Below are 18,256 nucleotides of genomic sequence, written 5' to 3'. Positions count from 1 at the left end.
CACTTCACTGACACATGTATGTTTACAATATTTATTTTATGATTAATGTACAGACAAGAGGTTTTTGATTGCTGTTCTGAGGAAGGGTCACTCAACCTGAAGTATTAATTCTGATTTCTCTCCATACATGCTGCCAGACCTGCTGAGCTTTTCCAGTAATTTCTGTTTTTGTTTATAATTGATCAGCAGTTTTTGAATCTGCTTGCTTGTACCTGGACCCTAAGTTCTGGGATTCCTTCCTTAAGTTTGTCAACTTCTCCTCTTCTCTCCTCATTCCCTCTTTTAAACCTGTCCTTAAAATTTCCCTGTTTGGCCCAGTTTTTGATCAGCTACTTTTATATCCCTTCATGTGGTGCTGTGTCTTATTTGACAGTTCAATTTGTTTTGATAGATTATTTGATAGATTACTACATTAAAGGCAGAATAGAACTGCAAGTTGTTGTGACATTTTTCAACATTATGGGTAGTATATAAATGCAAATTTGTGATATTGTTGTCGAACTATCAATACCAGGTGGCAGGTGTTGCTTGTGCTTTTGACAACATGAATAAATTATGTAGTTCAAGATATCAGTGAAACTAAGAAGATGGTCAGTGAAATTGCAAAATATGAGGTGTGAAAGTTGGGTAATGCCAAGTGTGAAGTCTGAGGAAGTTCCTGAATACTGATTCTGCTCCTGGACAAGCAGAAAAGTAGTATTTCTGTTCTTTAGAGGAATTGGCTCAGCAGAACATTCATAACTCATGTGGGAACTGAAGTCCTTTAACATATGTTCAGTTACAATGGGAATTTCCTGACAGTGCCATGGTCAAACGCCATCTGGTGTGATTGCACTTAGTATTGGAACTTGTATTTTAAGACAAAAAGTATCGGCCTCAGAGCATTGTGCAATGCAGATTCAACAGAATTCTGCCGGGCTGCAATGTTCATATTATAAATTGTGGTTAGTAGTCATTATAGTGTTCCGGTAATCCAAACCCCTGGGCTAAACTTCTGGGGCACGGGTGCCAATCTCACCAGGGAGGACAGTGAAATTTGAATTCAATAAAAATCTGTAATTAACAACTACTTTAAGGGCAATGATGTAACCATTGCCTATTGTTGTAAAAATTGACCTATTCTTTAGGGAAGGAAAGGTACTGTTCTTACCAGGTCCAGTCCGAATGTAACTCCAGACTCCCAGCGATGGGACTCACTCTTATTTGTCCGTGGGTAACAAATATAGGCCCGTGAATCAATAAAATATTAGACTGTGTTCTCTTCAGTGTAGAATGTTGAAGTGCAGTTTGAGGTGTGCTGAAAGTTTATGGCCATCCAGTGAAACTGCAACATAGTGAAAAGTGAGAACCTTAAACAAAGGAAGGAATGGGAGAAAATTAATGCAACAGGTAACCTTTGGGATATGCAGAATATTTATTATAAAATGCCCAGCTGTACACAATGTATCCTTTTTATCTTGTCATCTTATGAGTTAGCCTAGACAGGGTAAATACAGTAAAGATTTTCCTGATAACCAGGGTGTCCAGAACCAGTTGTTACAATTAGGGATAAGTAAGGATACAGGGTAGGCCATTTTGGACTGAGACAAAGAGAAAGTCTTCACGCAGACATTGGGGAGTCTGTGGCGTTCACTACCACAGAACGTGGCTAAGGCCAAAACATTCGATGTTTGCAAGAAGGAGTTAGATATTGTTCTTAGGGCTAAGGGTATGAGGAGAAAGCAGGAACAGGGAACTGAGCTGGATGATCAGCCATGATTATATTGAATGAGGATAAGTCTCAAAGCAATGAATGGCCTATTCCTCCTCCTATTTTCTATGTTTCTATGTTTTGTTGAAAAGGTTTGATATTGATCTAAACAAACCTCTTCCTCATCCTGTCAATATTGGGCACTGTTTGAAATTATTTGTTTCAGATCAGTCTTACTCTTCAATAGGGTTGTGCTCTTAGAGTTGTGGTCAGATTGTAAAGATGGGTTAATGCATTGAGTAGGATTCTTTAATCTACATCTTTATCACTTGAAGGCCAATGTTCCCAATATTTGTGGATGAGTCCCAAATGTAGAAAGGGGCTTGAATTTCTAGTGTGCAACCTAACTCAACACAAGAAATTAACCATTAATCTAAGTTAGAGAATAGAAATGAATAAAGTTACCTGTGATTATCCACAAATACAATTCTTATGCAGCAAACTTTAGCCTTAGCATCGAAGCACTTTAGTCAGGAACTTGCTTAAGTTCAAGAAATTTGTCATCTCATGTTCTAGTTTTCGTAGATAACTTCTGCAGATATGTGAAGGTAAATTACCCAAAGCACTGTGATACAAGAACAGGAAAATATATCTTTTGTGCAACAGCTGGTTGTGAAGCCAAATAGCATTTGGAATTAGAAATTCTAGTCCAGAATCCTGACTGACAACTAATTAGTGGATTCAGTAATCTCAGAATTTTCTCTACCTCTCGTTATAAATCTGCATTCATTTGTTGTCACTGATGTCACTATCTTTCTAAGAAAATATATTTCCTTGTTTTCTTTTCTTACAGGCAACCCTGATCTGGTTAGCAAAGTCCCTGTGACCATTCAAGTTTTAGATGTTAATGAATATGCACCAGAATTCTCAGTGCCTTACGAGACCATGATGTGTGAAAATACAAAGACTGGTCAGGTATAGTATTGAATGAATTTAAAAACAAAATGTAAAAAGAGACAATGGGCACTGTTTTATTATTTTGCTTTGTCATATTAATTGTAAGTAAGGCAAGGCTAGGAATTTCCTGCAAGTTGATGTCACTCAATCACTGTAACTTCACCACACTTTTAGTGGTAACCCTGTGTATTTGTGTAAACGTGATTTCAATCTCATTGACGTTGATATTTCAATAGCTGATTATTTAACTGCTCTAAGGAAATACCTACAGGTAATATTAACAGAAAACTGAATCGGTTCTGACTAGTTCTGTTGCTGTTTCTTTAATAAGGACAAGGGTCTAACGTATCATGTCAGTCTGCTATGTGCAGTGACATAGTGAGAGTGCAGGGGGCTTGGAGAAAAAGGTGAATAATTAACAACAGGAAGGGAATTTAGGACTTATTAATGGTCACATTTTATGGCAATTCTTGCCTCTTTTTATTTGCGGCTCTCAGCTGCTTGTACCTACTCTTGCCCTGACAACCAACTACAGCTTTCAACCAAATGGAAAGAATAAGTAGGAGTGGAAAAGAGAGGAGTTAATATATTAGACAGTCAAAACGTCATAGAGTTGTGCAGTGTGGAAACAGAGCCTTCGGTCCAACTCGTTCATGCTGAGCAGATATCCTAAATTAATCTAACACTATTTGCCAGAGTTTGGCCCATATCCCTCTAAACCCTTCCTATTCATATACACATCCAGATGGTTTCTAAATGTTGTAATTGTACCAGTTTCCACCATTTCCTCTGGCAGCTCGTTCCATACATACAGCACAGAAATAGATCCTTCGGTGCAACCAGTCCATGCCAAACTAATCCCAAACTAATCCCTCCTCAGATCTCTGATTAACCATATGGATAAACAATTGAAATTGGCTACTTAGAATATTTATCGATAGAGCAAATCTGGGGCCTTTTCTTCAATATGCCAGAGTATTTTAAGAGGTTTTCACCTTTCTGTGACTTTTCTACCACCTCTGTGAATGTGGACAGAATTGCAATTTCCCAAAATAATCAATCAATTGAAGTTCTGATGTGTTGCATGAAAATACCAGGTAAATGACATTCTGAGTAGATGTGAAATTCCTTGACCTTGTATTTGAAAAATAAGTCATTCTATTTAAAAATCGGTGAACATCTTTACTAAAACATGATATTTCATAGAATTGTGATGTTGCATTTGTCTTCAATAATATATTATAATAATTGTACATAATCTGCAATGTCTTACAGCTCAATTTCACTTCATAATTCTTCAATGTAATCTTCAAATATTTAACATTAACACGTGGTAACATATATGATATATATGTCCTGATACTGGTTGCAACATGACTAGATCACATTAGATTCCACCTCCAATACTTGCATTCCTTCAATTAATACAGGCACCTGCTGTAATTATTTTGTGTTTTGACTACTTGATTTAAATCTCTGATAGTATTGGATATTGTGAGGTGCATTGCACAATGAATGAAAAAAGTGGATAAATTCCAGGTATCACTGACAATAAACATAGAATATATGCTACAGGGGTAATTTCATTCATCCCCGAGTGGAAAAAATCTACTAGATCAAATTAATCTTGATTTTATGCTCCATCTTTTTCATCACCTGAAAAGCAAGGTCCAATTTGCTCTCTGTATCTAATGTTCAATATCCTAATTGCCTTTTCTGACTTGCGGACCAATTAATAAAGATATAATTTGAAATAATAAATACATTTTTGGAAAAACTGACAGTCCAAAGCTGTATAACATGTGAAACCCAAACAAAGGATTTATAAACAGATTGTAAACCCTGACACTAGATGGTGCTCCAGGTTGTTAAAATTTTGTTTTTGAGGGGATTACAGTTCGGCCTTGCACAAGAATATTGTTCTCTTAAGGTGAGAAACAATGCAGCAACTGTAATGTCTGAGGCTGGAGATAATCAGTCATCGCCTGAATGTAAGTCCGGTATCTGGTGAAACTCTAATCGATTGGACAGTCATTCCAAATTGCAATTTTTATTATGCAATCTACTCCTAGCTAGGTTTGCAGATGGTTTCAAAGTAAACACTTTATCTATACATCAGTGTACTATATGGTAACTATAGTTCATTTCATTTTTTATCATCTTCACTACTTAGCCATCATATTTCCTTGAAATCGGAAAGTTTCACCTTACCAGTGGTGAAACTTTCCCCAATACTCATTAAAGGCCTTATTCACAGAATCCCTGCAAGTGTAGAAAGATGCCAGTCAGCCCATCAAGTCTGTGCTGACCCTCTGAAGAACATCCCACCCAGACCCAGACCCCCATTCTGTCCCTTGGATGCTGCATTTCCTGTAGCTAATCCACCAGCCTGCATTTCCCTGCATTCTACAGGCAACTTTGCATGGCCAAATCACCAACCTGCACATCCCTGCATTCTACAGACAACTTTGCATGGCCAAACTACCTAACATGCACATCTTTGGACTGTGGGATGAAACTGGAGCAGCTGATGGAAACTCATTTGGGGAGAATATTCAAACACCAGCCAGCCAGTCACCTGAGGCTGTTATTGAATCTGGGTCCCTGGCACTATGAGGCATCAGTGCTAACCACTGAGCCACACTTTTACCCACAGTTGGTGGAGATTAATATTTAAACTCTGCTTTAGTTTGCAGACAGCGGATAAAATTAGGGATATCAAAACATCCATGATAAAGAGTAGGCATGCTTGAACATTTAGAGCATGCCCTGGTCACCGGTCACTTTAATCATTAATAAGTCACACTGTCCCATTCAGAGTTAAAGATCTCCACAGAAACAAATGATTACATTGAGTGTCTGCCCAGTGTCAACAGTGAATTTTCTCTTGCCTGTAATTCTCCAGAGAAAGTTGCTATGGATATAATGCATGCATTGCAATTATCAACTCAGCTCATCTTTTCAGTAAAGATCTCCACAAGAGGAATTTCACCTACAAAGCTTCTCAGTGTACATTTTGTAAGTCAACTTCAAATGATAAACAATGGCTAGTTTTGAAGAGGTTCATCATCTACTCATTTGCAATACTTCAGTACTACTTACTTTTGCAAAATCTTTGTTTCAGGATAAGCTTTTGAATTACAGATACATACATTTGACATTCTATTTGGGAAAGGCAGGTTGACCTGTGAAGATGCAAAACAAATTGTGATAATAAAAGTACTTCGGCATTTATACTGAAGTCAACGTGAAGAACTGTGTTCAATGTTTTTTTAAGCTTGAGTGCTCTGTAAGAGGTATTAATATTGAATGATGGACGTCTGAAAAAAAGGTTGAAAACTGTGGTACAGGTCCAGATTAAGTTTATTAAGGTTCAGAATATTTCCTAATAATTACAATAGACAGAATTTGTCACTACAAGAAATTCTATCAGGTTGAGGTTTTATCAAAAGTTTGGGCCTTTCCTGATCCTGAACTGCAACCACAATAGTAGATAAGCAGCAGCCCTGGAGAGAGTGATATTTATGCTACAGGAGAAGCCAGCAGGAGAATAGGTAATTAATTGTATTCAGGTACCTGACATATGGAGAGTAAGCTTGGACTACCTGCACAGCGAATAACCAAGGGTTCCTCAAAAACGCCATGCTGAGCAACACAGCCAGGGCGAGGTGTACCCGTAATTTTCTACTTCATTATTTTATTGATGCACACCATACCACTTTGAGCACTTGGAAGTGAAGTGCATCACAAACAGTTGTTTATTCCTATAACTTATTGAACTAGGACTGATGCTCATGTATCTGGCATCCAGGGACTGCCAGAGACCAGTGGGTAACACTGTTTCATTGACGTTTGCTTCCGTCATTATGAATAGGGCTACATTTAGTGTTGCCAGTGCCCAAGGTCAGTGCTACATGCCAACCTTGCTCTTCCATTTAGTAAGATGTTTGATGTTTTACCTCCAGCCCACTTTCCTGTTCTATTCCGATATTCTTCATAATATTAACGCCCAAAAATCTCGTGATCTCAGTCCTGATGCGCATTGATTGAACATCCACAATGCTCCCGGTTAGAGATTTCCAAAGTTACATACTGCACCGTTAGGAAATGTTTTTCTCAGCTCATTTCACAATATCTGACCTACTTAACCTAAGTCTCCAAGTTCTGTGCTCTCCAGTCATTGGGCACCATCTCTCACCATCTACCCTGCCAAAGATTTCTAAGTCTGTTACCTATTTCAATAAAACCACCATTCACTCTCTAATTGAGTTGATGAGGGGGTGTCTGCCATGAAGCTGATTAACCAGTGCTCCAGGGCACTCTGTGACTGATCATGGTAGACCCTTTGTCTTACATATCTTAAAGATATCCATTTTTCTTGGACCTGACCGATGACAGGATCCTGAACCTGTCTGTGAGAGAGAAACAGCCCTTCTGTTAATTGTCTAAGAATTCAAAGCCATGAGGAGGAATTGTTTAACAAGCTCCAAGTTTAATGCATTTTGTGATACAAACAGAGAAACTGCTGGAGAAACCGTCCAGGTCTAGAAGCATCTGTAAACTGAAGAAAAGTCACTTGACTTGAAATGTTAACACTGTTTGTCTCTCCACAGATGCTGCCAGACCTGCTGAGTTTGTCCAAACAAAGCTAAAGTTTTTGGACAAGAAAGTTAAGAAAAAAATGAAGAAAGATTTAAGTACTTCCCCAATCTTAGAAGAAATTGCAGAATATTTAGTTTGTGTTTGTTACTTGCTGGAAAAACACTCATGAGACAGGAGTCAGTCAACAGCACATTGAAAAAGAAAATACGAGCAGGAGTAGGCCATTCAGCCCTTCAAGCCTGCTGTGCCTTTCAATGTGATGATGGTAAACAAGCAGGAAGCTGGAAGAACACAGCAAACCAGACAGCATCAGGAGGTGGAGAAGTCAACGTTTCAGGTGTAACCCTTCTTCAGGACTGAGGGTGTAAGGGGAGTTGCAGGTGTGGGGGGACAGGGTGGTGAAGTGGGGATGAATGAATGTTGTACCCTCTAACTGTCTTCACTTACACCTTCAGTCCTGAAGAAGGGTTATACCCGAAATGTTGACTTCCCCACCCCCTGATGATGCCTGGTTTGCTGAGCTCTTCCAGCCTCCTGCTTGTCTGTCTTGAATTTTCTTGTGTCTCTATTCAATATGATCAAGGCTGATCATCCAATGCAATCCCCTATTCCTGCTTTCTATGCACCCTTTGATCCCTGTAGCCCTAAGAACTGTATCTAACTCTTCTAATAACATTGAGGTAAACGCAGTCCGAAATCTTTCTCATGCTGCAATGCAACAGCCAAGTAGCTCAGGGTGCACATATATCTGATTGCATTTATATCTTGATATGTTTCTGGATGTTTATACACAGGCTGGCTTTTAAATCATCAGTGTGAATTTTTTTCTGTTTCAAGTTCCCCCAGGCACATGACCCTCCTAAACATTGACAATGTTCCTAGGCATTATGACCCACCTGCTTTTGTCTGCATGGAAACAGGAGGGGATACAGTTTCTGTTTTATTGTGTGGGATTGAAAGACATTTAATTTTTCTGTTACACATGGATTCAGGATCAGCATAACGCGTGATTAGTTATTTCCCTCTGCTGTGGTCTTTTCAGATCATTATGACGATCAGCGCAGAGGATAAAGATATGCCACCTACTACACCACAATTTCATTTCAGATTGTCACCTGAGGCTGCTACCAATCCTAACTTCACAATCCACGACAACGGAAGTAAGAACTGTTGCTTTTTAAAAAAATTTCTCTATTCTAAAATGACAGGCTATTTCCTACAGATTTCTTCAAACTAATTATCTTATTTTAATACATGCCCTGTCTTTGTTGCAATTTTTTTAAGCCATTGTGTGTCATTCGGCTGACTGCTGGAAGCTACACAAATAACTATGCTTTCAAAATGATGACAATCTTTATCTGAGTAATCAGCAAAACATCCACTTGGTTCCTTGTATTCTTTTGTAATTTCAGATCCTTGCAAAGATTTTCAGTTTATCAGTTTACTTCTTTATTTTTGGCTGACATTTCCATTGAAATTATTGTTTTCCTGTCATTTTTGTATCACTCACAGCATTATTTTGACATTTATGAAGCAATTTGGGTCTCTTTCTCCCCGTAATTGTGTCATACACATTTCGCAATTTGTTTATTATCCTGAAATACAGATAATTGAGAGTTGTATTTTGAAACCGGAGATTAGTTTTCTGTTGCAGGGCGGAGATGAATAGATCCTTGGTTAGGTAGATGGGAATGCAGTCTTGAAGTTACAATCAGATCAGCTGTGATCTTTATTGAATTACAGTACAGGCTGGAGGGGATGAATGGCCTCCTCCTGTTCCTTGTTTGTATGGGCGAGGGTAGCATCTTTAAAAAGGTGTATTGTGGGTGGTCAAACACATCATGGTGTGAAGCAGAGGCCATTGTTTAAAAAGCTTGTTTCACTACAGCTCTCCTGGTGCAGTTATAAGTATCAGACCGGCAATGGTAGGCAGGGCAAGAATAGCCTCACCACAGCTAAAACAACAAATTCTTCAGCCAGATCCCACTCCAGTCAGAGTTTTGTAATATTGCCGACTGTACCCGCCTCATGATGAAAGTACAGCTACCTCCTGTGACTGTAGTCTTTAGGGCTATGGGGATATGGGGGAAACAGCTGGTGCAGGTGGAAGAGCGCTTGAGGACAGTTTTGAGATGGTGTTGGCACAGGGAAATTGAAAACTTTATTGTAAATTAAAGAACTTTACAAAGCAACTAATGTGCTAAGTTGTTTGAAGATTTGTGAGATAGAAAGGGAGCCCTGTTGGTGATTGGGTTGATTGAAGTTTTCAGATTATTGGTAGCGTTGGAAATGTTTTTTCTATTCATTGGTGGGATGAGGGCATTACTGGCTAGGCCAGCATTTATTGCCCATTTCCAATTGCTCAGTTAGCTGTTGAGAGTTAACCACATTGCTGTAGGTCTGGAGTCACATGTAGGCCAGACCAGGTAAGGATGGGAGTTTCCTTCCCTGAAGCACATTAGTGAACCAGATGGATTTTTCCAACAATTGATGGTGAACTCATGGTCATCATTTTGACTCTTAGTTCCAGATTTTCTTCGGAATCAATGGTGAATAAAGGGTGGTGGTTCAAAAAGAATAGGTTATCACAGCCTGGATAACTAAGATTGATCAAATTCTCACATGTAAAGCTTTGAGAAATTCAAAACTAAGGCAAGTTGATTTGAAATAAAAACATTTCCTATTCGAAGAACATGGGAACAGAACCAGATCCCCTTGATATTATTTCAGGTTTGAATTTTTTCATAGTGGTTTGCCGATACCCTGTCAGAAGTCCCCTGTAGGTTTAGCCACAATTTTCTTTTTAAATTTGTGCGAAGATTTGTAGTTCGGGTGCTCGTTGTTGTGATTCTGTTCGCCAAGCTGGGAATTTGTGTTGCAGACGTTTCGTCCCCTATCTAGGTGACATCCTCAGTGCTTGGGAGCTTCCTGTGAAGCGCTTCTGTGATCTTTCCTCCGGCATTTATAGTGGTTTGAATCTGCCGCTTCCGGTTGTCAGTTCCAGCTGTCCGCTGCAGTGGCTGGTATATTGGGTCCAGGTCGATGTGCTTATTGATTGAATCTGCGGATGAGTGCCATACCTGTAGGAATGTCCTGGCTATTCTCTGTGTGGCTTGTCCTATAATGGTAGTGTTGTCCCAGTCGAACTCATGTTGCTTGTCATCTGCGTGTGTGGCTACTAAGGATAGCTGGTCGTGTCGTTTCGTGGCTAGTTGGTGTTCATGGATGCGGATCGTTAGCTGTCTTCCTGTTTGTCCTACACTACATAGGACAAACAGGAAGACAGCTAACGATCCACATCTATGAACACCAACTAGCCACGAAACGACACGACCAGCTATCCTTAGTAGCCACACACGCAGATGACAAGCAACATGAGTTCAACTGGGACAACACTACTATTATAGGACAAGCCACACAGAGAACAGCCAGGAAATTCCTAGAGGTATGGCACTCATCCACAGATTCAATCAATAAGCACATCGACCTGGACCCAATATACCAGCCACTGCAGCGGACAGCTGGAACTGACAACCGGAAGCGACAGATACAAATCACTATAAATGCTGGAGGAAACATCACAGAAGCGCTTCACAGGAGGCTTCCAAACACTAAGTATGTCACCTAGACAGGGGATGAAACATCTGCAACACAAATTCCCAGCTCGGTGAACAGAACCACAACATTTCTTTTTAAATAGTTAAAGTGAGTTCTGACACTGAGAGTCTCCACAAACTGAAACAAACATACAACAGCTGAAATAAATTAGCCTGCAATTTACCTGAAAACATCTGGTGATTTCTTTAAATATCACAAAGTAATGTCATCCTCACACCCCCCCAGGCTGCTTCACTCCTGACATTTGTGAGATTCACAAATAGAGAAAATACAGTTAATTATATTCTTTCACGATGCTAGCTGATGGTAGTCTTGGCTGAACCACATCCCAGAGTGAAACCAGCCTTAATAAGTCATGTGTTTAGATTTTAGGTTTAGTTAGTTAGCGTAGTGGTTATCCACTGAGGCATATTCACATGACGTAACAGATATTATTTAAGAACAGATCAGATGTTATTCCACAGAACAGCCAATTCAAGAGCAAACAATAGCTATATAAATACAAAACTCAGTTGGCAAAATCTGAAACACACAGCAAAACAATGCTCAATCATTTGTTTTCCAGCAAGATTCCTTTAGAGACTCAAGTCCAGAGAAATCACACCCTAAGCTCACTGAACATACTGTTTCTTCTTAATGTACTGTGGAGACAGTTTAGTTTGTTATTTCCAGATCTACTGACATAAATTTCCCACAAACGTGATAGCCTAAACTTTCTCAGTTCTGATAAGCTGCAGATTTCTAACCAAATTCTCAAGATTTGAAAGTTCTACCAACTAAACCCTTCTACTAAGGTAAATTGTTCCCTGAAATACCCTGACATTCTTTTAGAAGGGTAGCTAACTTTGCTTTTCTACTCAACTCTGATGCTTTTTGAACCGAATGAATAAAACTTGTGCACCCTATTTTCTTCTCAACTGAAAACCAAACAAATGGCCTTCTATATTGACCTTACCTTGTATATTTACCTTACCTGTTACAGATTTAATGATATAAATATCTTTCTATTCACATCACAGGTGTCCACAGTCAACTGCTTTCTGACAAAATGCTGGAGATCATCCCCATTCCAGAAGGAATATCTGACCTTGTCTTTTTTTAAAGGAAAACCCCTCATGGAAATAACCATCACCTGTCACTATTCAAAAGTTCCGATTCCAAAAATAATATATTTATGTATCACAATTTTCATCATGATGCAAGCATAAGAATTGTATTGAGCCCTTTGAGCCCTTCTCTGCTATAAAGGGGACTATTCTTTTCAAATTCATCTTGTGAAGTCCTCTTAGAATCATGTATGTTTCAACAATATCATCTCTTATTCTTCAAATCTCCAATGGTATAGGCCCAATCTTTCCTGGTCAGGGAACATCCTCATCCAAAGAATGAAGTCAACCTTCTCTGAACTGCTTCTTATATCCCTTAGGTACGGGGACCAAAACTGGATTTGGACTCCAGATATGATCTTATGATTGCCTTGTACAAGTGTAGCTAGATGCCCTACTTTTATGTTCCACTTTCCTTGCAAAACAAAAACTATAATGTTCTGTTGCCCTCCTAATTACTTCCTGTACCTGTGCACTAAATCTTGTGATAGCAGAAAACCAGGCCCCCTAAACCTCTACAACCTTTTGCCAAACACTCTACATTTAAAAAATGGTCTACTTCTCTATTCTTCTGACCAAAGATAATAATTATACTCTAGTTTCACATTTTTGCCTATGTTTTAAACTGCCTATATTCTCTTGCAGTCTCTTTATATCTTCTTCACAACTTGCTTTCCTACCTATCATTATGCCTTCAGCTAATTTAGCAATCATACATTGCAATCATCTATTCATCTAAGTCATTGATGTAGATTGTAAATAGTTGAGATCCCAAGACTAAACTTACACTCCATTAGTTACAGCTTTCTCATCTGAAAGTAATTCATTTATACTTATTGTTGCTTTCTCGTTAAACAAACCAATCCTACCCCAATCTAATATGTGGCCACTGCACCATAACTTCAAAGTTTTTGCAGTAACATTTGATTTGTACGTTTTGTAAATCTAACTACAATGTATCTACATGTTTCTCTTTGCCTACTTTGCTGGCTATTTTCTCAAGAAGTATTTTTACTATAACATTGGTTCTCTTTCACGAAATCAAATTGCTTCTTCAGGATTGTGCTCAGGCTTTTCAAGTACTGACATACAATCTCTTTAGTAATAGATTCAAACATTTTCTCAATGATAGATGTTAGGATAATCAGCCGACAGTTCCCTCCTTTTTTTTGTACTCGTCCTCTCTTGAATATGAGAGATGCATTTGCTGTTTCCCAATCTGATAGAACATTTCCAGATCCACAATTGAGGAAGTTTTGAAAATTGTGTCTTTGAATATTGTAAAACCAGAAGTCAATAGATTCTTGTTAAGCAAGTAGTAAAGGCTATTGGGAGTAAGAATGTTGAGTTGATACTGCAATCGGATCATCTACTCTTTAAAATATCTTTATGGAATATTGCTGTTGAAGGCTGGGCCAGTTTTTATCTCCCATCCTGAATTACTCTGGAGAAGGTAGTAGTGAGCTGCATTCTTGAACTCCTGCAAGCTATGATACATAACAGTGTTGTTATAGTCATAGTCATACAGGTACACAGCACAGAAACAAGCTTTTCAGCCCACCTTGGCCCGTATCCCTATAGACCTTTCCTATTCTTGTTGCTGTCCAAATGTCTGTTAAATGTAGTAATTGTATCCACCACTACCACAGCCTCCATAAACACACCACCCTCTGTGTGAAAAGGTTGCCCCTCGGGTCGCTTTTAAATCTTTCTGCTGTCACCTTAAACCTATGAGAAGGAGTTTGAGGATTTCACCACAACCACTCAAAATGAACATTGGTAAGTTAACTTGGGGTGTAAGGATATCCACAGTGGTGTTCATAGAGTAGGCTCATGGAGCTAAGAGACTTACTCATGCTGTTCGCTCATTTATTTACTTGTAACTAACACATGATTGAGTCGCGAAATATAAGCATGTGAAATTGCATGGAAACCTAAGGGAAATAAATTTGTAGGAGCTACAGCAATCAAGCCAGTGAATGGGACAGACTGAATTGCCTTAGGGTGATGGAAATGTAGCCATGGATCTCTTGCTGAAAGAGGTGCCTGCTGATCCTCTAGGAACCTAACAATTACATTTTTCAAAATGAAATGTTGGCCAGCTGGTGAGTCACAACACACTTTTCAGTTCCACTATGCTTCACCTTTTGGGCTAATTACATATTCCTGTCTCTATTCTGTCAATGATAAAAGCCAACGATCATTGTGCCATAATCCTCTTCCTGCTCATTTTGTAAAACGGAAACTTTATGGTAAAGATTCAGGTTCTCATACTGTGCTTGTTATAAAGTTCTTTTCATACATTTCAAGGAATTAAGTTGCTAATTTATTTGATAAATTGATGACAATTTTGATAATCCAAATGTAATGTGTAAGGAAATTGCAAGTGATGCCTTCACAAATATTCTTTCCTGGAAACAAAGTCCAATTTCTAAAATCGGATTATGGTATTCCATTTTGAAGAGTGTTGCTCCACACGTCAAGAGGTGCTTACTTGCCAAATACAGAAAGCTCAGGAGAATTGAGAATGAAACTGGCTTGATTGTTTAATGATTTCAAATCAACAGCATTTTTCAAATGTTGTTTAACAGTGGTTAGACCTGACTCAGTGGACAGCATCTTGCCACATGAGTCTGAAGGTTGGGGGATCAAGACCACATTTGAGCCCATAGTCTTTGTGTCTCACTGTAAGGCAGAACTGAGGTTATGCTGCACTGTTGATAATGCCATTTTTTGGATGAGAAGTTAAACTGATGCCCCATCCAACTCCACAACTGACTTGCAGAAACTAGCACGGCACTTTGTGAAAGAGGAAGGTATTTGGGCCAACAAGTATCCTTCAGTAATCATGAATAAAACAACTTAGTTACTTTTTTTTTCCTCTCATTACCATTTGTTAATCTAACATTGGTAAATTGGTTATCCTGTTGTCTGGTCTTGACATTGACAGCATTGAGTAACATTACTTCCTTGGTTGTGAAACAGGGAGAGTCTAGTAAAGCCATTGTATTAAAATAACCCACAGCTTTTTTTTAGATTAGATTACAGTGTGGAAATAGGCCCTTCGGCCCAACAAGTCCACATCGACCCGCCGAAGCGCAACCCACCCAGACCCATTCCCCTACATTAGCCCTTCACCTAACACTAGGGGCAATTTAGCATGGCTAATTCACCTAACCTGCACATTTTTGGATTGTGGGAGGAAACCGGAGCACCCGGAGGAAACCCACGCAGACACGGGGAGAATGTGCAAACTCCACACGGAGACTCACCTGAGGCAGGAATTGAACCTGGGTCTCTGGCGCTGTGAGGCACCGTGCCACCCATTTTTTTTTCCATATTCCAAATACTTTCCAACTCACCTTCTCATTCCAGCCAGAGTTCAAATCAGAGCCAACATCACTCTGGAGTGGAAAGTGAACAAAAATAATTCACAAAAAATTGACCTTCTTTCATTGGAATTAACAACTTAACAATGAGCAGTCACTTTGGATGGTGATGGGAAACCTTTCTTGTATGGTACTCACTCAACAACAGAATCTTGTATTCATATAGCAGGTTTAAAATATCCCAAGATCATTTACAGGAATAATTATCCAGAAACATTTGACACCAGGCCACTTAATGAGATAGGGAGAAGTGACCAGAAGCTCGGCGGAGGCAAAGGAGATTTGAAATCATAATGTAAAGAAGAGGCGAGGGATGCAGACATTTCGGGAGGGCAATCAGGTGTCCAGCAGTTGAAGAGGCAGGTACCATTGGGAGGCCATAACTCAAAGAACACAGAGCTCTCAGAGCATTGTGGTGATGGAGAAGATTACAGAACTAGGGAGTTGCAAAGCCATAAAGGGATTTGAAAACCAGGGTGGTACCTTTGATAGAAGCCAGAAGAGATCCCATGAAGCCCAATGAGCACAATTGGTGATGAGTGAATGGAACTTGATATGAGTTACAATAATTTTTGGATGAGCGCAAATTTATGAAATGTAGAAGATAGGATATTTGGAACTGGAACACTTTTTTAATACACACATGTTGTTAGCTGGATAAGCATTTATTGTTTGTTCCTAATTGCCCTTGAGAAGGTGGTGGTGAGCTGCCTTCTTGAACCACTGCAGTTTATGTGCTGTGGGTTGACTCACAATGCCCTTACGGAGGGTATTCTGGGATTTTGACCCTGCGACCCTGAAGGAACAGTGATGTATTTCCAAGTCAGAATCGTGTGTGGCTTGGAGGGAAACTTGCTGGTGGTGGTGTTTCCATGTATTTGCTGCCTTTATCCTTCTAGAGCCACAGAGTCATAGGGTCTTACAGCACGGAAACAGACTCTTTGGTCCAATTCATCAATGCCGACCAAGTTTCTCAAACTGAACTAGTTTCACTTGCCTGCTTTTGGTCCATATCCTTCTAAACCTTTTCCTATTCATGTCCCATTCCAAATGTCTTTTAAATGTTGTAATAGTATCAGCCCCCACCCTTCCACATACAAATCACACTCTCTGTGAAAATGTTGCCTCTCAGGTCCTTTTAAATCTTTTTCCTCTGACCTAGTTTTTAACTTACTCACCCTAGGGAAAAGACCTTTGCTTTTCACCCTATCTATGCCCCTCATGATTTTATAAACCTCTATAATGTTACCCCTCAATCTCCTATACTTCAGTGAAAATAGTCCCAGACTATCCAGCTTCTTCTATAACTCAAACCTTCCAGTCTCAGCATCATCCTGGTAAATCTTTTCTGAATCCTCTCCAATTTAATATCCTCATTCCTATAGTAAGATGACCAGAACTGTACGCAGTAGTCCAAATGTGGCCTCACCAATGTCTTTTGCAATCTCCACATGACGTGCTAACTCCTATATTCAATGGTCTGAACAATAAAGGCAGGTGTGCTAAGTGCCTTCTTAACCATCCTGTCTATCTGTGATGCAACTTTTAAAGAACTATGTATCTGAACTCCTAGATCTCTCTGTTTGACAACACTGCCCTGGACCCTATCATTAACCATAGAAGTCCCGTCCTTCTTCGTTTTCCTAAAATACAATATCTCACATTCACCTAAATTTATCCTCAGCTGATTGGTCCAATTGATCAAAATCCCTTTGTAATCTTAGATGACCATCTTCACTGTTGACTCTACTACCAATTTCAGCATCATCTGTAAACATCTTAATAATGTTTCCTAAATTCTCATCCAAATTGTTTATATAAATGACAAGCAAAAGTGGATCCAGCCACCAAATCCTGCTGAATACCATTGGATACAAGGCCCAGCCTGAAAAACAGCCCTCTACCACCACCCTCTATCTCCTACTGTGAAGCCATTTCTGTATCCCATTAGCAAGCTCATGGGTATGAATGGTGCTGCAGTAAGAGCCTTGGTGAATTTCTGTAGTGCATCTTGTAGCTGGTACACACTACTGCTACTGAGAATCAATGGTCAAGGTAATGAATATCTGTAGATGTGGTGCCAATCAAGCAGGCTGTTTTGTCCTGGATAGTGTCAGGCTTCTTGAGTGTCGTTGGAGCTGCACCCATCCAGGCAAGTGGGGAGTATACCATTACACTCTTGACTTGTGCCTTGTAGATGGTGGACAGGCTTCGGGAGTCAGGAGGTGAATTACTGACCACAGGATTCTTAGCATCTGACCTGCTCTTGAAACTACAGTATTTATACGGCAAGTCCAGTTAGTTTCTATCCAATGGTAACCCTGAGCTGTGATGGAATAGTCCCAAATAGACAAGACTCACGGTAACAAACCTTGTGACTCGAGATTCCTCAGCTTCTTTGAAGGGACAGTGATGATCCAAAATGATCAATTATTTATGAGGAGCCTGTAAGTTCCTCCAAAAAAAATCTAACAACACTTAGCTCCTGAATGGGAGTCTCAGGTTGTGGAATAGATCTTACATTCATTATCTTTACTGTTTCGGAAATCATTGCCTGAATGGCACAGCTCATGGACTATGAGCTGCTAAATATTTGCTCTATTACTTGTTGCTTGTATGGGCCACATGTTGAAAGATATTGTTCCATTCAGTCAATTTCAGATGATATTTATTGATCATTCCTCTTTCATTGTTAGCTAAGTGTTCCAGTTAGCAATTGTCTGATAAAATGCTTGTACTTTGAAACTGTTTTTGCAACATTAATGATTTCAGAAGGGCCATTAACCTCATAAAATAACTGAGAGTAGATTTTTGCAATTGTATCAGAACTAATTACATGAATTACATCAAAGAGTATGATAAGAACATTTACATTGAGGGGTGGATTGCAGTTC

The 18,256-nt window shown here is 39.3% G+C and overlaps 1 protein-coding gene across 5 annotated transcripts in view; it reads left to right on the top strand.

Moving 5' to 3' along the window:
• LOC122564562 (cadherin-12-like) overlaps positions 1-18,256 on the top strand; it is a 623,768-nt gene that overhangs the window by 584,781 nt on the left and 20,731 nt on the right. For all 5 annotated transcript variants that reach the window (XM_043719639.2, XM_043719638.2, XM_087978475.1 and 2 more), the window contains exons 9-10: positions 2,544-2,665; positions 8,292-8,409. In XM_043719639.2, coding sequence (XP_043575574.2) covers positions 2,544-2,665; positions 8,292-8,409 — 240 coding nt within the window. The remainder of the gene's footprint in view (positions 1-2,543; positions 2,666-8,291; positions 8,410-18,256) is intronic.

This window comes from Chiloscyllium plagiosum, unplaced genomic scaffold (assembly GCF_037043375.1).
Source record: "Chiloscyllium plagiosum isolate Xiang-an unplaced genomic scaffold, Cpla_swu_hap1 HiC_scaffold_34, whole genome shotgun sequence".
Classification (NCBI taxonomy): domain Eukaryota; kingdom Metazoa; phylum Chordata; class Chondrichthyes; order Orectolobiformes; family Hemiscylliidae; genus Chiloscyllium; species Chiloscyllium plagiosum.
Note: the sequence above shows the minus strand (reverse complement) of the source record. Positions and strands in the feature narration are given on the sequence as shown.